This window comes from Chiloscyllium plagiosum, unplaced genomic scaffold (genome assembly GCF_037043375.1).
Source record: "Chiloscyllium plagiosum isolate Xiang-an unplaced genomic scaffold, Cpla_swu_hap1 HiC_scaffold_27, whole genome shotgun sequence".
Taxonomy (NCBI): domain Eukaryota; kingdom Metazoa; phylum Chordata; class Chondrichthyes; order Orectolobiformes; family Hemiscylliidae; genus Chiloscyllium; species Chiloscyllium plagiosum.
In genome coordinates, this window is record NW_028270165.1 from 52,725,539 (window position 1) to 52,748,414 (window position 22,876).

General features: G+C 45.1%; 1 protein-coding gene across 1 annotated transcript in view; it reads right to left on the reverse strand.

Annotated features, from left to right (window-relative positions):
- Positions 1-22,876, reverse strand: part of LOC148144064 (uncharacterized) — a 186,034-nt gene that overhangs the window by 12,134 nt on the left and 151,024 nt on the right. Inside the window, exon 3 of the mRNA XM_087975298.1 lies at positions 11,172-11,945. Within this exon, the coding sequence (XP_087831424.1) occupies positions 11,172-11,945 (774 nt within the window). The remainder of the gene's footprint in view (positions 1-11,171; positions 11,946-22,876) is intronic.

Below are 22,876 nucleotides of genomic sequence, written 5' to 3' on the forward strand. Positions count from 1 at the left end.
TATTAGAGAGGGTTCCGTAAAGATTTACCAGGATGTTGCCAGGACTGGAGGGTTTGAGTTATAAGGAAAGGTTGGGACTGTCTTCATTGGAGTGTAGCGGGTTGAGGGGTGACTTTACTAAGATTTATAAAATCATTAGGAGTGGAGGTACAGTGAATAGCAAAGAGCTCTTCCTTAAGACCATAAGACACAGGAGTGGAAGTAAGGTCATAAGTCCACTCCGCCATTTAATCATGGCTGACGGGCATTTCAACTCCACTTATCATACTCTCCCCATAGAGATACCAAGATTCCTTGCGATACCAAGAATTTATCAATCTCTGCTTTGAAGACATTTAATGTCCCGGTCTCCACTGCGCTCCATGGCAATGAATTCCACAGGCCCACCACTCTCTGGCTGAAGAAATGTCTCCTCATTTCCATTCTAAATTGACCCCCTCTAATTATCAGGCTGTGCCCATGGGTCCTAGTCTCCCTGCCTGATGGAAAAGAACTTACCAGCATCCACGCTTTTTAAGCCATGCACTATCTTGTAAGTTTCTATTAGATTTCCCCTCAACCTTCGAAACTCTAATGAATATAATTCCAGGATCCTCAGCTGTTCATCGTCTGTTAGGCCTATGATACCAGCGATCATCGTGTGAATCTCCGCTGGACATGCTCCAGTGCCACTATATCCTTACTGAGGTGTGGGGCCCAAAATTGGACACAGTATTCTAAATGGAGCCTAACCAGAGCTTTATAAAGTCTCAGTAGCACATTGCTGCTTTTACATTCCAACTCGCTTGAGATAAATGACAACATTTATATTTGCTTTCTTAAGCATGGGCTCAACCGGCAAGTCAACCTTTAGAGAATCCTGGACTAGCAGTCCCAGATCTCTTTGTACTTTGGCTTTATGAATTTTCTCACTGTTTAGAAAATAGTCCATGCTGTATTCTATTTTTCCGAAGTGCAAGACCTCACATTTGCTTAAATTGAATTTCATCAGCCATTTCCTGGACCACTCTCCTAAACTGTCCAAATCTTTCTGCAGCCTCCCCACCTCCTCAGAACTACCTGCCTGTCTGCCTAACTTTGTATCGTCAGCAAACATCGTGGGAATGCCCCCAGTCCCTTTTATCCAGATCATTAATATATAAAGTGAACAGCTGCAGCCCCAACACTGAGCCCTGCGGGACACCACTTGTCACCAGCTGCCATTCCGAAAAAGAACCTTTTCTCCCACCTCTCTGCCTTCTCTCAGGCAGCCAATCCTCAATCCATGCCAGTAGCTCAACTCGAATACCATGGACCCTCACTTTACTCAGCAGCCTCCTATGAGGCACCTTATCAAAGGCCTTTTGGAAATCTAGGTAGATAACATCCTCTGGGTTTCCCAAGTCTAACCTACTTGTTAACTCTTCAAGTTTGAGGAGAAAGTGAGGTCTGCAGATGCTGGAGATCAAAGTTGAAACTTTATTGCTGGAACAGCACAGCAGGTCAGGCAGCATTCCCTGGATGCTGCCTGACCTGCTGTGCTGTTCCAGCAATAAAGTTTCAACTCTTCAAGTTTGTCAGGCACGACCTCCCCTTGCTAAATCCATGCTGACTTATTTTAATCCAGCCATGCACTTCCAAGAATTTAGAAATCTCATCCTTAACGATAGATTTTAGAATTTTATCTACAATTGACGTTAGGCTAATCGGCGTATAATTTTTCAGCTTTTGTCTTGATCCTTTCTTAAACAAAGGACTTACAACAGTGATTTTCCAATCATCTGGGACTTTACCTGACTCCAGTGATTTTTGAAAGATTACAACCAACATCTCTGCTAATTCTTCAACCACCTCCCTCTGAACGCTAGGCTGTAGCCATGAGGGCCAGGAGATTTCTCAATTTTTAGACCTATTAGCTTTTCTAGCACTTTCTTTTTTGTAATGGCTACCATACTCAACTCTGCCCCTTAACTCTCCTTAATTGTTAGGATATTACTCATGTCTTCCACTGTGAAAACTGACACAAAGTATTTATTAAGTTCTTCAGCTATTTTCTTATCTCCCATCACTAACCTTCCTGCATCAATTTGGTGCAGCCCAATTTCTACTTTTGCCTCTCGTTTGTTTCTTATGTATTGCAAAAAAACTTTTACTATCATTTGTAACATTACTGGTCTGCTTACCTTCATATTTGATCCTCTCCTTCCTTATTTCTCTCTTTGTTATCTTCTGTTTGTTTTTGTAGTCTTCCCAAGCTTCTGATTTCCCAGTGGTCTTGGCCACTTGATAGGCTCTCTTTTTCGTTGATACATTTCCTGACTTCCTTAGTCAGCCATGGCAGTCTTCTTCCCCCCCACGCTGCCCGATAATCTTTATTTTCTGGGAGATGAACCGCTGTACTGTGTCCTCAAATACACCCAGAAATTCCTGCCATTGTTGATCTACTGTCTTCCCCACTAGGCTCTGCTTCCAGTCAATTTTTGACAGTTCCTCCCTTATTGCCCTTTATTTAACTGTAACACCATTACATCTAATTTTGCCTTCTCTCTTTCAAACTGCACACTGATCTCCACCATATTATAATCGCTGCCTCCTCAGTGTTCATTCGCTTTAAGATTTTTAATAAAGTCTGGCTCATTACATAGCACTAAGAATTGAAATATGCTCAGTTAGGCCACAATTGACGACAGTGTGTAAGGGGCGAATGGCCTATTCCTAGCCTTTTGAAATTGGTTCTGGCTCTGTGGAAATAGAACCATTGAGTTGTAGAGCAGAAAAAACAATCCTTCGGTATGTGCCAACCAGATAGCCGAAATTAATCTCATCCCATTTGCCAGCTCTTTGTCCATTTCCCTCTAAAACTTCCTATTCATGTACCTATCCAGATGCCTTTTAAATGTTGTATTTGTACCAGCCTCCACCATTTTTCCTGGCAGCTCATTCAGTTCACACACCAACCTATATTTGAAAAGGTTGCCCCTTGGGGCCGTTTTAAATCTTTCCCCTTTCACCCAAAAACTAATGCCCTCTTGTACTGGACTCCCCCGCCCCAGGGAAAATCTTATCTTTTTCTCATATCCATTCCTGTCAAGATCTTATAAACCTCCATAAGGTCACCCCTCAGCCTCCAATGCTCCAGGGAAAATAGCCCCAGCCAATTCAGCCTCTCCCTGTAGCTCAAACCTTCCAACCCTAGCAACATTCTTATCAATAATTTCTGAACTCTTTTAAGTTTCACAACATCCTTCTTGTTTCGTGAGTAAGAGGCTGTGAACAATCTATTTTGTTCAGGTCGTAAGAGGGGGCTTTTCTTGAGGCGAATTAACTTTCACACTTTTGTTTTTAATCCTTGGGTTCCTTTTAAATCTTTCCCCTCTCACCCTAAACCTGTGCCCTCTCGTTTGGGATTCCCCCTTCCCTGCGGAAGAGACAAGCAAAAGGAATGAGATGTGCAGTCACGGGGAAAAAAATTGTGACTCCCGCCTTTTTTATCCCAAATTGGCAATTGGACACAAACTCTGTCAGTAACAACCGGCACCGGTCGCCATTGGTCAGGTGGAAAAAGGTGCGCTCTGATTGGGCGGAGCGTGGATGACGCGCGTCACTGAAGGAGGAGACAGAAAGAAGAAAAACAAAGATGGCGGCGCGAGGCTGCGGTTTTCTCATCGACTCAGCGGGCGGTTTCTGACGGAGGGAGGGGGGCAGACAGGCATCGTTTACCTCAGAAAATACCTTTAAAATACATTTCAAATTAAAGCCGGAACTTTTCAAACAAAAGTTGTGAAGAAAAGGAGACAGTCCCCGGTGGGGTTTATTGTTTATTTGTGTGTAATTCCCGGGGCCCGGGAAGGGGGAGGTGACGGTTACCGGGTGAACGAGAAAACAAATTAAAAATGTCGGCGGTGGAGGAGAGAGAGCCGGCGCCCGCGGCTTCTTCGGCGGCGGGAGGTGGAGGAGCGGCGGCGGGGGGTAAAGTCCGGCGGAACACAAGCTGGAGGAGAGGCTGCACTCGGTGCTGTGCTGGACCGTGAGCCTGGAGCTACCCGCGGCTTCACTCTACCAGGTACCGGGCTGGGCTGAGGGGGAACCCGGGGGATAAGGCGGATCGCCATTAGCCTGGAGCCACAATCACTCCCATTCCTAAAACAAACATAATTTCTATTAGAATCACTATCTAATCCTCCATACACCTATAATCCATGTAGGAGGGCAGGCTGTACCATCTGACTGAACTGTTCCGATGTTACATTGTGTATAATGTATAGATATCTTTTTTTATAAAATATACAATGTTATTTAACACATTGGATATGAAATACTGTCATCATGGGATTTGCAGTACTTTAAGCGCTGTAGAAGGTCACAGGCAATATTGTGTACGAGAGCCTGTGTAAACCCCTATGGTTATGTTTTATAAATGTGATTTGAGGTAATTGCACGTAAAATGGGTAGGATTGTGTGTGTGTGTGTGTGTGTAGGCATGTTATTTAGATCCTGGGGTTTTGTCTTGCCCAGTGATGATTTGGCTGTGGAGGGAGGGGAGTGAGGGTACTAATTAATCTTTCTACCAAATCCAGCATTTTGTTGAAGAGCTTAATTTCCTTGCGATTGTCATCTTCCAAAGAATCAACCTACCCAGTATTTAAATGGACATGTGCACATGTATAGTTGTGTATGAATGCTGGAAATCTCTTTTTTTTAAAAAAATTCTTTACTTTATTTCCTGTTCTCCATGCATGGCGAATTGGACGTGTTTGATTTCTTTTTCTTGCAAGTGTTGTGAAAAGTAGTCTGATCATGTAAAAGTCGACCCTAGTTCTTCATAGACAACAGACCCATGTTTGTGAGTCAGTGTGATGGCCGTCATGTTCCACTCCAGCTCTGCAGTCTGTCGGTTGTTCGGCTCTGTTCCTGTCTTCCAGTCCGTTGTTTGTATGTTCCACTCAGTTTTCAGAATTACCATAATTTTTTTTGCTTTATTCATCAGTTGAGCTTCTGCTTATGATACGGTATGAATCTTGACAGGCATGAATTTCAGCCCCTCAAGTAGTATCCAAGTAACAGTCGACCCCCTAAATTTAACCTTAAAAAGTAGTCAAAAATTTGACTATTACTTGAGTATATACGATATAAATGAATTAATGTTCATTGCTTCTTCGCTTTACGCTATTTTGCCTTATGAAAGGTTTCATAGGAACGCTCCACTTTTGGATAGTGGGGAAAATCTGTATCAGTACAACACAGTCACAAGCCATTCTTATTTGGTTTAGGCACCCCCGTCAAGCCTGTGCCAATTCTTAATCCTCACTTGGACTTGCTATTTATTGCCCATTTGCGGTTTCTATCCTTCTGTTCATCTCGCGTTCATGTGTCTATCAAGATACACCTTAAACGTTGCTAAGATGCCTCCTTCCACCACCCATCACCCCTCTGTGAAAAACCTTCCCCTCCACTTCTCCCGTAGACTGCCCTCCTCTTGCCTTGAACCTGTGCCCTTTTGTTGTTGTTCTTTTCACTCTGGGGAATAAAAAAACCTCTGAGTAACATAGAATCCCTAGTGTGGAAAAGACCATTCGGCGCAACATGTGCACACTGACCCTCTGAAGAGTAACTGACACAGACTTATTCACCTACTCCTATTACGCAACATTAGCCCTTGACTAAAGCACCCTTTCCCAGAGCATCCACGTCCTTCTGATAGCGTGGTGACCAGAACTGCATACAATATTCCGAATGTGGTTGAAATAAATAGCTGTAATGTAACTTGTCAACTCTCACACCCAGGAAAGGCAAGCGTCCTATGTGCCTTCTTGACCACCATACCCATCTCTGTTTCCACTTCCAGATCCCTCTGCATGCCAATGCTCCGAAGAGTTCTGTCATTTATTGTACAGTTCTTGTATTTCTTTCTCCCTTGTGGCTGTATCCAGCTTCCCCTTAATTCTACTCCCCCTTCATCTCTTTGCCCACTCATCACCCCTCCACACATCAGCATTTCATAAGACCATAGGAGCTGAAATTAGGCCATTCATCCCATTGAGTCGACTCCACCATTCAGTCGTGGCTGTTAACCTTCTCAAGCCCATTTGTCCCGGAACCCTTGATCCCCTTGATACTCAAGAACATTTCTGTCTCCATCTTAAATCTGCTCCTGGCCTCCACAGCCTTATGTGGCTGTGAATTCCATAGATACACCACTCTCTGGCTGAAGAAGGTTTTCCTTATCTCCCAACTAAAGGGTCTTCCTTTTCTTCTTAAGGCTGTACTCTCGGGTCCTACTTTGTCCTAACAATGGAAACATCTTCCCAACATCCACTCTGTCCAGGCCGTTCAATATCCTGTAGATTTCAATTGTAACCCCCATCATCCTTCTAAACATCATATAGTCCCAGAGTCCTCAAAAGTTCCTCATATGTTAAATGTTTCATTCCTGGGACCATTCTCGTGAACCTCCTCTGAACACCCTCCTGGGCCAATACATCCTTGCTAATAGGAGGCCCAAAACTGCTCACAATGCTGCAAATGTGGCCTGACCAGAGCCTTATAGAGTCTCAGAAGTACATCCCTTCTTTTGTATTCAAGTCCTGTCAAAATAAATGCGATTATTGCATTTGCCTTCCTAACTACTGACTCAACCTGCAAGTTTACTTTGAGAAAATCCTGGACTTGAACTCCCAAGTCTCTTTGCACTTCGGATTTCTGTATTTTCTTCCCATAATCCTTCTGTTCCAACAGTGACTGTCTGGTGTCAGGGCAGCACTAGTGATTTCCTGACATGTGGATTGTATTTGGGGATACCAAGGAATGTCAGGAACTGCGAGAATCTCAGAAGCAATCGTTATTCCTGGGGGAGGCAGACAGGAATGTGGTGTGGTCCTGTAAACTCCAGAACTTTGATAACTTCATGAGTCAGCAATAACGCTTTCTGGACCAAGAAACGAAAGGGCCAATGAGAAACTGCTACAAGGGAGTTAACAAATAACATAGATTAACTATCGCTGGGAAGGAGGAGGCAAAACAATGAGCTGTTTCTTTGGACAGATGAGATAATGGTGTTTAATAACTGTGTGACAAAAGGACAATTAATTCTGCTTGTAGAAGGAAGGCCTTGGTGTAAAGGGCATACAAGGAGCAGGAAAATCAACATTTCGGGCAAAAGCCCTTCATCAGGAATCCTGTATTCCTGATGAAGGGCTTTTGCCCGAAACGTCAATTTTTCCTGCTCCTTGAATGCTGTCTGAACTGCTGTGCTTTACCAGCACCACTCTAATCTCGATTCTTGTTTCCAGCATCTGCAGTCATTGTTTTTACCTTGGCGTAAAGGGGTTAATTGCAGGACAGGCTGTTTCAAACAGGTGGAAAACCCTCAAGGATAAGAAGGTAAGCTACAGACCTGAGGTCTCCAGAAGTGTGGGGAGATGGTGTTAGAATATAAAGAAACGTTACACCACAAGTCTGAAAGTGACGGAACTCCACCAGAATTCAACTCCAGAACGTTTCAGCTGCAGTGCTTGGAAGAACAACCCTGCATCAGACCCAGAGATGGGCACGGTTGGAAGAAACAATGTTAAATTCCGCCATCATTTGGGTGATAGCCAAGATTTGGGGGGTGAGGGTGAACTTGCTTACTTGAGGGGTTTTATATTTTGGTTCCTACCTACAATAAAGTGTAAATTATGATTCAACAGTTGGTTGTCTGTGCAGTTTCTGAGTCAGTATTCAAATTAAAGCGATTCACCCACAATCAGAGTGAGAGGCTAGGATTAATAATGACTCCTTTGCATTCAGCAGGACGGCACGTCAATACTGTTATAAAGCGAATGCTGAATCCCCTCCCCTCTCTGAGATCTCAAACCGAAACACCAAAAGAGGAGTGCATTGCCCTATAATCGGAAAATTAGTGTGAAAAGTAGTGTCATCTGCTCTAGTCTTAAACAAAAATAAATCCCTGATACTTTAAAAATCAACAAAAAGCAATTTACATATCCAACTTGAATGGTGAACAACTGAACTAAACTATTAACAAACCTAATAAATCCCTTCGAACTACTGACGATTCTGGCATGAAACAGGATTTTTGTCATATGCTGTTCCAGTAAATACAAGACCCACTAAAACAACAAGAAATAGAATTTAGTCTCTCAGATTACATCTTCCAGAATATTCTAAGTATCCTTCTATTGAATCTTTTGTCAGGAATGCCTCCTGCAATTCCTGCTCTTCTGGTTTTTTTGTAAATGATGCTGTCTCATTCACAGCTGACTGTCCGAGCTGATGTCTCTCTCTAGTGCTGAGGACTCTTAGCTCTAGCAATGGGGAGTTAGCTCTGGGGTTCTGTCCAACTGTCCCCTTCTTTTATACCCTTGATGCCATATTGAGTTTTTACAATAGAATTGGTCCTCTGTTGTCAAAACCATCACATTTAAATTTAATAGATATTGGTAACCAAAGCACCGGATTTAAATTGATTGGCTAAATTGAAAAGTCATTATCTTGGCCTGTTAACTGTACAACCTTGTGATAGAAATGTTTCTGTTTGTGTGCTCTCTGTTGTGATGATGTTACTCCTTTAAGAAGATGTCATCTTGATTTTTTTTCCCAAGAGGGGTTGTAAAAGGCAGAGGGTCCGATTCGACTGGGCTAAGGGACTTCACTCATGGCCAGATGTTGGCAAAGGCAACAATCGGAAAAAGGTTTGAGATTTTTTTTTCTGAAACACTTCTACAGCGAAACAGTCTGTAAGGTCACCCCCCAGCCTCTGACCCTCCAGGGAAAATAGCCCCCGTCTATTTCAGCCTCTTGCAACAGCTCAAACCCTCCAACCCTGGCAGTATCTTTGTAAATCTTTTCAGAACCCTTTCATGTTTCACAACTTGTTACAAACATGTCAACTAATTCAGAGAAGCCTCTCAATTACAGCTGTAAATGGAGAAAGTGTGTTTAATCATGAGTCATGAATAAAGGCTGTATTAATCTTTTATTGTGAAGTTTTACTCCTACATCTCCAAACAGATAATACAAACCTGGTCAGAAGGGAGTGATTGAAAAAATATGTGGGGCACAAATTTTAGATTGTGGCTTGTGTATGGAATGAGCTGCCAGTGGAAGTGGTTGAGGTTGGTACATTAACAACATTTAAAAGACATTTGGTCAAACACATGGAGAGGAAAGGCTGAGAAGGATAGTGGCCAAGTGCAGGGAAATGGGGTTACTGTTGATGGACATTTTGTTCGGCATGGACCAGTTTGGGCCGATGAGCCTGTCTCCGTGCTGTAGCACTGACTCGTGTCTCTTTGTCGCTCCAACAGTTTTGAGTTTTCAGATGAGCATCTCACTTAATCACACAGAATAAAATCCGATCTCATTACTCAATTCTGATGTGGAAGTGCTGGTGTTGGATTGTGCTGGACAAGGTCAGAAGTCAAATGGCACCAGGTTAGAGTCCAACAGGTTTATTTGAACTCAAGATTTCAGAGCACTGCTCCTTTGTCGGCGAAGTGATGAAGCAGCAGCATTGAAGAAGGAGCAATGCTCCTAAAGCTTGTAATTTCAAATAAACCTGTTGGTCTCTAAGCTGGTGTTGTGTGATTTCTGATATCTTCAGCTGTGGGTTTGTGTCGAACTTAATGAGATATTTTGTCCAACTCGGCATTTTTAAACAGTATCACTTGGAGGGATTCACTTGAAACCTTTCAAGAGGTGAGTTCAACAAGACTGAACTATTCAAAGTTACTTGGACTCAATTTTAAAACTTACATCAGGACCGGTAGACATAGAGATGTACAGCAGGGAAACCGACCCTTCAGTCCAAATCATCAACGCTGACAAGACATCCTAAATTAATTTGGTTCCATTTGTCAGTATTTGGCCCATTATCTTTCTGAACCCTTCCTGTTCATGTCCGAAACCAGATGCCTTCTCAGTGGTATAATTGTACCAGCCTCCACTTTCTCTGGAAACTCATTCCATACATACACTACCCTCTGCGTGAAAACATTGCCCCTTACGTCCCTTTAAAATCTCTCACCCAGCCAAATAGCCTCTCCCTGCAGCTCAAACCCTCCAACCCCCGCCAACATCCTGGTAAATTGTTTCTGATACAGAAGTCAATGTTTTGGGAAGAACCCTTCTTCAGTCCTGAAGGAGGGTTAATACCCGAAATGCTAACTTCACCTCCTAATGCTACCTGGCTTGCTGCGTTCTCCCAGCCTCCTGCTTGCCTACTTTGGATTCCAGCAACCGCAATTATTTTTTGTTTCTAACAAATGGTGGAGCAGACTCAATGGGCTGAATGGCCTCATGTCTGCTCCAGTGGTCTTGTGGTCTTAGGTTTCTGCGGATTCTTAGGAACGTGCAGTCCCAGACTCCGAGTAGTGTCGCCCACTGGAAGCAAAGTTTATGGAATCACAGAATCCCTACAGAATGTAAACAGGCCTTTTGGACCAACAAGGCAACACCAACCCTCCATACAGTTACCCACCCAGACCTATTCTCTTAACCCTATTACTTTACATTTACTTGGAGAAGGTGAGGATTGCAGATGCTGGAGATCAGAGTCAAGAATGTGGTGCTGGAAAAGCACAGCAGATCAGGCAGCATCCGAAGACCAGGAGAATCCTGATGAAGGACTTATGCCCAAAACGTCGATTCTCCTGCGCCTTAGATGCTGCCTGACCTGCTATGCTTTTCCAGCACCACACTTTTGACCCTGAACACTATGGACAATTTGGCTAGGCTAACTCACCCTAACTTGTACATCTTTGTATTGTGGGAGCAAAAGCGGAATACCCGGAGGAAACCCATGCAGACATGGGATAATCAAACAGTAGATTCAAACCCGAATCCCTGGCTCTATGAGGCAGCTGTGCTAACCACTGAGCCACCATGTCGCCCCGAGCCACTTTAGAGTTGCACTTGGGGGTGCGAGGCAGTGTGCAGTCCAGAAATTTTTTGACAATTGGTACAGTGGGAAAGTTGGTGGGCTTTTAAGAGTGGGGCACAAGGTTTAATCCACAGTAGCGTCACTGGCAGTATCCGATTGTTGGGAGCACTGGTGCCCCCACTGGTGTCTTCGCAAGTTGCTGGAAAATGTGAACCTCTTGCCACACTCAGGGCAGCCGAATGGCCTCTCCCCTCTATGGACCCGCTGGTGGGTCAGCAGAGCAGAAGAATTGCTGAAGCCCTTCCTGCACTCAGGACAGTAGAACGGCCACTCTCCCATGTGGATCCGCTGGTGGGTCAGTAGGTGGGAGGAGCAGTTAAAGCGTTTCTCGCACTCTGGGCAGGAGAACGGCTTCTCCCCAGTGTGGACCCGCTGATGCCTCAGCAGGTGGGAGGAATTGCTGAAAGCCTTTCCGCACTCGCGACAGCTGAAGGGCCTCTCCCCCGTGTGGACCCACCAGTGGGCCACGAGGTTGGAGGAGACTGCAAAGCCCTTCCCGCACACTGAGCAGGAGAATGGCTTCTCCCCAGTATGGACCCGCCGGTGGGTCAGCAGTTGGGAGGGCTGGGGAAAATTCTTCCCACACTCCGGGCAGGCAAATGGCCTCTCCCCAGTGTGGACCCGCTGGTGTGTCAGCAGGGAGGAGGAACTGCTGAAGCCCTTCCCACATTCAGGGCAGGGGAACGGCTTCTTGCCTGTGTGGACCCACTGGCGCCTCAGCAGGGCAGAGGAATCGCTAAAGGCCTTCCCGCACTCGGGGCAACTGAATGGCCTCTCCCCCGTGTGGACCTGTTGGTGCTTCAGCAGGTCAGAGGATTTGCTGAAGGCCTTCCCACAGTCAGAGCAGGGGAAGGGCCTCTCCCAGGTGTGGACACGCTGATGCGCCAGCAAGTGGGAGGTGTGGGTGAAGCTGTTCCTGCACTCGGGGCAGGTGAATGGTCTCTCCCCAGTGTGGACTCGGCGGTGGTCCAGCAGGTGGCAAGAGCGGATAAATCCCTTCCCACACTCTGGGCAGGAGAACGGCCTCTCCCTGGTGTGACTGCGCTGATGAATTTCCAGGGCAGATGGGACACTGAAGCCTTTCCCGCAGTCACCACACTTCCACGGTTTCTCCATGGGGCGAGATTCCTCTGGTTTCTCCATGGCCAAAGCTTCAGCTGCACACAAACGCGTGTACAAACCCTCCCTGCCGTGAATTCCTCTTTCCAGGCTGCATAATTGTGACCGGCTGCACATTCAATGCGCTGCCACAGTAGTGTCTCTCATCCAGCTCCACTGATGCTGAAAGCGTACTGAAACAGAAACCAAAGAATTTTGCTCTTTCTCACAGAATCATAGTCAAAAATCATTACAGTCCCAATGGATTGATTGACTGCCTGTCATTGACATGAAAATGAGGACTGCAGACGCTGGAGAGTCCGTCAAAATGTGTGGTGCTGGAAATACACAGCAGGTCAGGCAGCATCCAAGGAGCAGGAGAGTTGCTGTTTCGGGCATAAGCCCTTCAACTACTGAATTTGAAACTTCAGTCTTCAAATCTTCAAATGCATTGGAAAAAACAGATTATGAAAGTCATCACTGCCAGTCAGGGTAGAAATTCAGAACAAGCAATTCGACTTTATGCAGAACATTCTTTTCTTTTGGAATTCCATGAAATTGAAAGCACCATTACCCTCCTCTGATTGCTCTACATTTACACCTGATTAATGCATCTAACCTACACATCCTGGACACTATGGACAATTTAACATGGCTAATTCACCCAAACCTGCACATCTTTGGATAGTGGGAAGAAACAGGTGCACTGGAAGAAATCCGCCGCAAACACCAGACGGAGAATGTGCAATATCCACACAGACAACGGCCCCGAGGCTGGAATTGTATCTGGCTCTCTGGTGCCGTGAGGCAGCATCACTAACCACAGACACTGTACCTTCCTTTTCCAGTCCCGCCACCAAGTCACTCAGCTTGAGCTCACGCAAAGCACTACGTTTAATTTTCGCTTCACACACACTGAACTTTCGGCCCGTCCCCACTTCCCCTACAGGAAGTGCAAACAGCTGGGGGGTTGCCACATCAAATCCCTACAGTGCGGAATGAGGCCATTTGGCCCAACAACTCTCCATTTACCTCCGACTAATATACCTAATCCACACATCCCTGAACACTATGGGGCAATTGAGCATGGCCAATTCATCCTAACCTGTACATCTTTGGACTGTGGGAGGAAACCGGAGCATCTAGATGAAATCCACACAGCCACGGGGAGGACAATGTCTGTGTGGAGTTTGCACAGTCACCTGAAGCTGGAGTCAAATCCTTGTCCCTGGTGCTGTGAGGCAGCAGTGCTAACCACTGAGCCACGTGCTGCCCGTGTGTGCTGAAAGAGATGAAATGTGGAACTTTATTGACTGTACCGCACAGTGGATTGTTGAGTAAGGTTGAGTCTCAAAGGATCTGGAAAGAGGTAGCCAACATTTAGGAGCGCATTGCGACAGATGCTGGAATCCGTCCTGAAAACAACAAATGCTGGAGATCACAGCTGGTCAGGCAGCGTCCACATAGAGAGAGCAAGCTAACATTTCAGGTCTTCTTTGAGATTTATAAAATCTTGCTGGATACAGAGAAGGTGAATGCAGGGAGTCATTTCCCTGGAATGAGGGATTTCAAGACTAGCGGACATATTTTTAAGGTGAGAACAGAAAGATTTAAAAGCAAAATAAGGGGTAACATTTTTACACAGAGTGCTTCACGTGTGGAATGAATTTCCAGAGGAAGTGGTAGATGCGCCTACAGTCACAACATTTAAATGACATTTGGATAAGTACATGAATAAGAAATGTTCAGAGGGATATTGGGCCAAGTACATGTAGGTGGGACTAGTTTAGTTTGGGATTATGGTCAACATGGACTGGTTGGACGGAAGGATCTGTTTCCGTGCTGCGTGACTCTGACTGGATACAGTGGATGTGGGGAAGATGTTTCCACCAGTAGGAGAAACGAGGATCAGAGGACACAGGCTCAGGGTGAAGGAATGCCCTTCAGAACTGAGATGAGGAGGAAATTCTGCAGCCAGAGGATGGTGAATCTGTGGATCTCATTGCTGCAGAGCGCTGTGGAGGCCAAGTCGTTGAGGGCATTTAAGACAGGGATGGATAGGTCTTTGATAAGTAAGGGGATCAAGGGTTACGAGGAGAAGGCAACAGAATGGGGTTGAGAAACATATCAGCCATGATCGACTGGTGGAGCAGACTCAATGGGCCAAATGGCCTCATGCTGCTCCTGTATATTGTAGTCTTAAAACTGGGCAGATTACTGAAGTTGTTTTCATGAACAATTTCAGAGTCCTGAAGTAAAGTCGTAGAGGTGTACAGCACGGAAACAGACCCTTTAGTCCAACTCGTCCATGCCAACCAGTTATCCTAACCTAATCTCGTCCCATTTGCCAGGACTTGGCCACTATCGCTCTAAACCTTTCCTGTTCATATACCCATCCAGATGCCTTTTAAATGCCTTAGTTGTACCATCCTCCATCACTTACTCTGACACTCATTCCATACATTCACCACCCTCTGCATGAAACACTTGTCCCTGAAGTCCCTTTTAAAATCTTTCCCCTCTCACTCTAAACCTATGCCCTCCTAGTTCTGGACTCCACAACCCAGGGAGAAGACCTTGTCTGTTTATAAAATCATGAGGATTATGGTGTCGAAGGTCACCCCCCCCCCCCCCCCCACAAAAGCTTCTGACGCTCCAGGAAAACAGTCCGAGTCTATTCTGCCTCTCCAGATAGCTAAAATCCTCCAAACCTGGCAACATTCTTGTAAATCTTTTCTGAACCCTTTCAGGTTTCACAGCATCCTCCTGTTAGGAAGGAGACCAGAATTGCACACAATATTCCGAAAGTGGCCTAACCAGTGTCCTATACAGCTGGAACGTGACCTCTCAACTTTCCTACCCAATGCTCTGACCGATAAAGGAAGGCAATACAAATGCCTTCCTCACTGCTCTATCTACCTGCGACTCTACTGTCAAGAAACTATGAACCTGCACTCCAAGGTTTCTTCGATCAGCAACACTCCCTCGGACCTTACCTGATTTGCTTTTCCAAATGTAGTACCTCACATTTATCTAAATTAAACTCCATCTGCCATTCCTTAGCCCATTGGCCCATCGGATTAAGATCCCATTGTCATCTGAGGTAACCTTATTTGCTGTCCACTACACCTCCAATTTTGGTGTCATCTGCAAACTTACTAACTATACCTCTTATGCTCACATCCAAATCATTCATATGAATGATGAAAACTAGTGGGACCAGCACCAATCCATGTGGCACAACACTGGTCACAGGCCTCCAGTCTGAAAATCAACCCTTCACCACCACTCTCTGTCTAATACCTTCAAACCAGATCTGTATCCAAATTGCTAGTTCTCCCTGTATTTCTCGAGATCTAACCTTGCTAACCAGTCTCTCATAAGGAACCTTGTTGAATGCCTTTCTGAAGTCCATGGAGATCATGTCGACTGCTCTGCCCTCGTCAATCCCTTGTTGCTTCTTCAAAAAATTCAATCAAGTTCGTGAGGGATGATTTCTCACGCACAAAGCCATGCTGACTATCCCTAATCAGTCCTTGCCTTTCCAAATACATGTAAATCCTGTCCCTCAGGATTACCTCCAACCACTTGCCCTCCGGCAATGTCAGGCTCACTGGTTGATAGTTCCCTGGCTTTTCCTTGCAATCTTTCTTAAATATTGGTACCACATTAGACAACCTCCAGTCTTTCATCACCTCACTTGTGACTACCGATGGTACAAATACCTCAGCAAGGGAACCAGCAATCACTTCTCCAGCTTCCCACAGAGTTCTCGGGTACAACTGTTCAGGTTCTGGGGATTTATCCACTTGCATGCATTTCAAGACATGCAGCACCACCTCCTTTGTAGTATGGACATTTTTACATTTTTCAAGATATCATCATCTGTTTCCACACATTCTATTTCTTCCATGTCCTTCCCTACAGTAAACACTGATGCAAAATACTTGTTTATTATCACCCCCAACTCCTGCAGCTCCACACATCGGCTGTCTTGCTGATCTTTGAGGGGCCCTGTTCTCTCCCCAGTTACCCTTTTCTCCTTAATGTATTTATAAAAACCCTTTGGATTCTCCTTAACTCTACTTGTCGAAGCTATCTCATGTTCCCTTTTTGCCCTCCTGAGTTTACTCTTAAGTATACTCCAACTGCCTTTGTACTGTCAGGATTCACTCGATCTCTCCTGTCTATACTTGTCATATGCTTCCTTCTTTTTCTGAACCAAAAGCTCAATTCCTCTCGTCATTCAGCATTCACTACACCTACCAGCCTCCCCTTTCACCCTGGGTTCCAGATGAGAGTGGTGCTGGAAAAACACAGCAGTTCAGGCAGCATCCAAGGAGCAGGAAAATCGATGTTTTGGGCAAAAGCCCTTCATCTAATCTAGAATCTGGTTTCCAGCATCTGCAGTCCTTGTTTTTACCTAGTTTTTCCCCTTTCACCCTAACAGGAATCTACTGTCTCTGGACTCTCAGTTTCTTATTTTTGAAGGCTTCCCATTTTCTAGCCATCCCTTTTCCTGCGAACATCTGCTCCCAGTTAGCTTTTGAAAGATCTTGCCTAATACCAAATTAGCCATCCTCCAATTTAGATCTGGTCTATACTTTATCATCACTCTTTTATAGCTCATAGAATTATGGTCACTGGCCCCAAAGTGCTCCTCCACTGACAGCTCAGTCACCTGCTCTGCCTTATTTCCCAAGAGTCGGTCACGGTTTGCACCTTCACTGGTCAGAACATCCACTTACTGAATCAGAAAATTTTCTTGTACACATTTAAATTCCTCCTTAACTCTACTTGTCGAAGCTATCTCATTTTCCCTTTTTGCCCTCCTGAGTTTACTCTTAAGTGGACTCCAACTGCCTTTGTACTGCCTGTAAACACTATAGCAGTCCCAGTCTATGTTTGGAAAGTTAAAATTCCTGACCATAACCACTCTATTATTATTACAGATAACTGAAATCTCCTTACAATTTTTTTCTCAATTTCCCTCTGACTATTAGGGAGTCAGTAATAAAATCCCAATAAGGTGATCATCCCTTTTCTTATTTCTCAGTTCCACCCAAATGAGTTTCCTGCATGCATTCCCAGGAATATCCTCCCTAAGCACCGTAATATATCCCTTATCAAAAAAGCCACTCTCCCTCCTCTCCTGCCCCCCTTTCTATCCTTCCAATACCATGTGTGTTCTAGAACATTAAGCTGCCAGTGCTGTCCATCCTTGAGCCATGTTTCTGTAACTGCCATGATATCTCAGTCCCAAGTTCCTAACCATCATCTGCCTTCCCTGTTTGGCCTCTTGCAATTGAAATAAATGCAGTTTAATTTACCAGTCCTACCTTGTTCTCTGCTTTGTTACTTCCTGCTCTGATTGTTTAACTCAGTCCCTTTCCCAACTGGACCAGTCACAGACTGATCTCTTTCCTCACTATTTCTCTGGGTCCCAGCAATCCCTGCCCCCCACCCACCCCTACCTTACTAGTTTAAATCCTCCTGAGCAGTTCTCGCAAATCTCGCCACAAAATATTAGTCCCCTTCCAATTCGTGTGCAATCCATCCTTCTTGTCCAGGTCTTTTCTACCCCAGAAGAGATTCCAATATTCACATTTTTGGATCCTTTCTCCCATGCACCAGTTCTTCAGCCACGCATTCATCTGCCCTGTCCACCTATTCTCACCCTCACTAGCAACATTCCCCATTAACTGGTTAAGTCCTGGATTGCTTTCCTAAAATGCAACACTTCACGTTCATCTAAATTAAACTCCATCTGCCAATCCTTGGTCCATTATTCCATCCGATCGATTATAATTTATAGCAAACTCTCTTTCCTCCCTTATTCCCTAAAAGCTGAAAATCTCCATCCCACACACTCTCCTTTCATTCTCATTTTACTGAAATCCCTGCTCTGCCTCATCCTGGAAAGTCTGGTTCATGCTGATTAACAGGCCAACACTCAGGGGGATTTAATTGAAACATAAGAATGCTGAATGGCTTGGACAGAGTGCATGTTGGGGGAGATGTTTTCAGTGGTAGGAGAGATGGGGACTCGAGGGCACAGTCTTCGAGTAAACGGAAGATCTTTTCGAACGGAGATAAGGAGAAACTTCTTCAGCCAGACAGTGGCGAATCTATGAAATTTACTGCCACAGAAAGCTGCGGTAGTGAAGTCACTGAGTATATTTAAGACTGAAACAGATGATAGGTTCTTGAGTATCAAGGGGAGAAAGCTGGAGAATGGGGTTGAGAAATTTATCAGCCATGATTGAATGGTGGAGCAGACCCAGTGGGCTGATTGGCCTAATTTCTGCTCCTGTGTCTTATGGTCTCTTGCTGTTCTGGACACAGTGAGAGAAACTTGGGAGCAGGATTAGGCCATTTGGTCTTTCAAGCCTGCACCAGCGTTCAACAGATCATGACTGGACATTAATCTACCTACATCTAGGTGGATACACTGGGATTTTTTTTCACTGGAGCATAGAGGTGACCTCACAGAGGATTATAAAATCACGAAAGATAGAGATGTCCTTTCGCTCAGATGTGAGCATCAAGATTAGGGAGCACATTTTTAAAGTGAGAGGAGAAAGATTTTAAAAAGACATCAGAAGCACCCTTTTGTAAGAGAGTAGTTTGTGTGTGGAATGAATGTCCAGAGAAAGCCCAGAGGTCAGAGCAGTTTTCCTTCGTGTGAATCCAAGGAAAGCGATGGGATCAGACGTAGGACCAGGCCGTGCACTCAGAGCATGGGCAGGTCAACTGACAGAGGTCTTCTCGCACACCTTCAACCTCTCCCTGCAGCAGGCCATTGTCCCTGCCTGTTTCAAGAGGGCCAACATCATCCCTGTGCCTCAGAAGACTCATGCAGCACGTCTCAATGACTACCGCCCAGTTGCCTTAACTTCGGTGGTCATGAATTGCTTTGAAACGTTGGTCATGGCATTAATCAACTCCAGCCTTCCCACTACTCTTGCCCCACTCCAATTTGCCTATCGGGAAATTGGGATCCACGTCAGATGCCATATTATTTGCCCTTCCCTCCTCCCTAGAACATCTTGACACCAAGAACAGGTACGTAAGAATCCTACTTGACTACAGTTCAGCCTTCAACACTGTTATCCCCTCGAGACTGATTACTAAACTTAGTGATCTCGGACTAAGCCCCACTCTCTGCAACTAGATCCTCAGTTTCCTGACCCACAGGCCACAATCAGTGAAGACTGGGGACAATATTTGATCCTCACTAACACTGGAGTCCTCCAGGGGTGCATACTCAGCCCCCTACTGTATTCACTGTATACCCATGACTGCGTCACCAAATACAAGACTAATGCCATTTACAAGTTCACTGGCACCACTATAGTCAGTCAAATCTCAGATGGCAACAAAACAGACTGCAGACGGGAGATGGAAGACCTGGAAAAATGATGCACTGAAAACAAACTAGATCTCAATGCTAGCAAAATCAAGAAACTCGTTATTGACTTTTGGCGGGATGTTACTCATGCACCCATACACATTAACAGCACAGAGGTGGAATGAGAGGAGAGTGTCAAGCTCCTGGGAGTGGTCATCCACAACAAGCTGTCTTGGATGTATCACGACCTGGTATGGCAACTGTACCATTCAAGATTGGAGACGGTTACAGAGAGTGGTGAACTCAGCCCGGACAATCACAAAGGCCAACCTCCCATCTATAGAATGCATCTACCAGGCCTGCTGTCAAGGGAAGCCGCCAGCATTCTGAAAAATCCATCCCACTCTGGCAATGTTTGTCTACAACCTCTACCATCGAGGAGAAGGTACAGAAGCCTGAACAAACGCACCAGCCAGTTTTGTAACAGTTTCTACCCTACTATTGTTAGAACACTGAATGGACTCTCAAACTCTCAGCATTTGCCTGAACCTTTGTTTTTGTTTTTGCCGCTGTTTACCTATTATTTACTATGCTACTTAACTGTGTGATCGCAAGACAACGCTTTTCACTGTGCCGCAGTACATGTGACAATAAATAAATTCAATTCAGTTCAAGTGGTGGATGTAGTCCAGTTAAAAGGGTTAAAAAGCATTTGGATCAGCACATGAATAGGAATGGTTCGGAGAGATGTGGGCCAAACACTGGCAGGTGCAACTAGTTTAGTTTGAGAACATAGTCAGCATGGACTAGTTGGATAGAACAGTCTGTTTCTGCACTGTCTGACTGTCTAACTGTTCTATACTGGTCTTAAACCCATTTTCTTGCCTTCCCCCATGACCATCCACTTCCTTGTTGTCGAAAATTCAAATGAACTCAGCCTTGAATATATTCAATGACCCCCCCCCCCCCCAAACTGCAGGAAGACATCGCCACCTCTGAATTCCTCTTGCTAATGTACCACTTGTCTTGCTCATTGCTTGCTGGTATAGAAGGACGTTGAGGCCTGTTTGTACATCAACACATCATTCCTGATGAAGGGCTCGAGCCTGAAATGTCGAATCTCCTGCTCCTCAGATGCTGCCTGTACCTGCTATGCTTTTCCAGCGCTACACTTTTCGACTCTGATCTCCAGCATATGCAGTCCTCACTTTCTTCACATCCCAAAATATCACTATTTAAGGAATGGGTCTCCTTTCTGCTTTTTTTTAAAAAAAAAACAGCAAATACGATAACTTCACATTGTGCTACTACATTTGCCATGTGTTTGCTCACTGAGACACAATCTTGGACCAACTTTTCCAGACTCTCTCCCCTCGCCGGGATTCACTCCCTTTCCTTTCAATTGCTGCAAAACAAAAATTGAACCCCAGAATGAAAACAAATGGAAAAGGGGGTAAGAAAAGAGAGTGCCGTACTCACAGATGTTCGACAGAGGAAAGAAGTTGCAGTCTAGGGTTGAGCTCAATCTTCATTCAGAGAGGAACAACAGCAGTAGCAATTTCAGATGCTCATGGGCAAACTTCCGTATTCAGACAATAGCAAGGCTCTGATTGACAAAGGAACCAGGCTCCTTCCGGTCATCCCGAGCTCCCCATTGGCCCATCAAAAGAAGGTCGCGATCCGTAATTGCGGACAGCGTGGGGCATGCGCAGTTCTTGTTAACGCCGCCGAACATGCGCAGTACTTACTGACACCGAGGCGTATGCGCAGTGTGGTTTGTGGCGATGCTGGTGTTGCTGACAAAATTTTGTACCCGAATGTCAAATGTCAACAGGAGTTTAAAAAAAAGCTGAAGCCACATTTTTTTAAACCTGTAGCTCGACATTTTATTGCGTTTGCATTTTGTGGGACTCCTCAACTTTTGAATGTCTTTTCCCCAGGGTAGGGGAGTCCCAAACTAGAGGGCATAGATTTCGGTTGAGAGGGAAAAGATTTCAAGGGACCTCAGGGTCAGAAAAAAACACTTTGAAAGTTAATTCCCCTCAACAAATGCCCCATCTTATGCCCTGAACAAGATAGATTGTTCACAGCCTATTAATCATGAGTAGCAATGATGTTGTGAAACTTAGAAGGGTTCAAAAACGATTTACAAATATGTTGCAAAGGTTGGAGGGGTTCAGTTGCAGGGAGAGGCTGAATAGCCTGGGGCTGTTTTTCATACAGCGTTGGATGCTGAGGGTTTATAAAACCTTATAGAGATTTATAAAATCATGAGGGGCATTGATAGGTTAAATACACAAGGTCTTTTCACTGGTGTGGGAGAGTCCAGAACTAGAGGGCATTCATTTTGGGTGAGCGGGGAAAGATATTAAAAGGATCTAAGGGGCAAATTTTTCACGCAAAGGGTGGTGCATGTATTGAATTAGCTGCCAGAAGAAGTGGTGGAGGCTGGTACAATTACAAAATTTAAAAGACATTTGGATGGGTATATGGGCCAAGATTAATTTAGGATACCTGGTCAGCATGGACCGACGGGTTTGTACAACTCTATGGTTCTATTTCTGCATAGTCAGAATTAATTTCACAAGACTAGGAATGGGCCATCCACAAATTACACCCTGTCCTCAACTGTGGACTAACTGGACATATTTGAATGCAAGTTTCAGAAAGATGTCGGCAGCTTTTCTATAAAGTTGAACATGCTTTCATGATATTTCTGAATATATAATTTTAGCTATTCTCAATTTTAAAGATCAGTCATTTCTCGTGCAGCCGTGTCTACCAGGTAGAGTCATCAACATCCATTCTCTTTCTCTCTTCCTAGAAGGGTTTGATACAGCGATCGAAGAGGGTTTGAGGCATCCGCAAGGACAGGGAGTGGGTGGAAGAGAAGGAGAGAGAATGGACAGAGGGGGCAGAGTGTCAGGGGATGAGAGAGATAATTGACAGGGGGACAGAGGGTGGGAGGATGAGAACACTGGGGGGAACAGAGAGTGTTGGGAATGGAGAAGGTTGTGGGGACCGATGGTGAGGGAAAGAGAAAGACTGGTGGGCAGAGGTGGGGAGGAAGAGAATGCAGGGCAGAGGGTGGGGGTTGAGAGAGAATGGACGGAGACAGTGGGTGAGGAGAGATTGGACAGGGGAGCAGAGGGTGGGGGGGAGAGACTGCCCAAATCCCACCTTCCCCAGGACCGGTGTTGATAACTCATGAACTGGAACCCACTCCTCCCACAGCAGACCTGTGTCAATCATTTCTCAATAAATACGTGGCAAAAGCAGTAGAATCATAATTCTGACAGGCCATTCGGCCCATCGAATTCACACTGACATTCCAAATAACATCCCATCCAGACCCATCTGCTGACCCTACAGCCCTGCAGTTCCTCATGGCTAACCCACTCTAATCTGCACACTTCAGCAAGGCCAATCCACCCTAAACTGCAGATCTTTGGACTGTGGGAGGAAACCAGAGCACTCGCAGGTAACCTACACAGACAAAAGGAGGA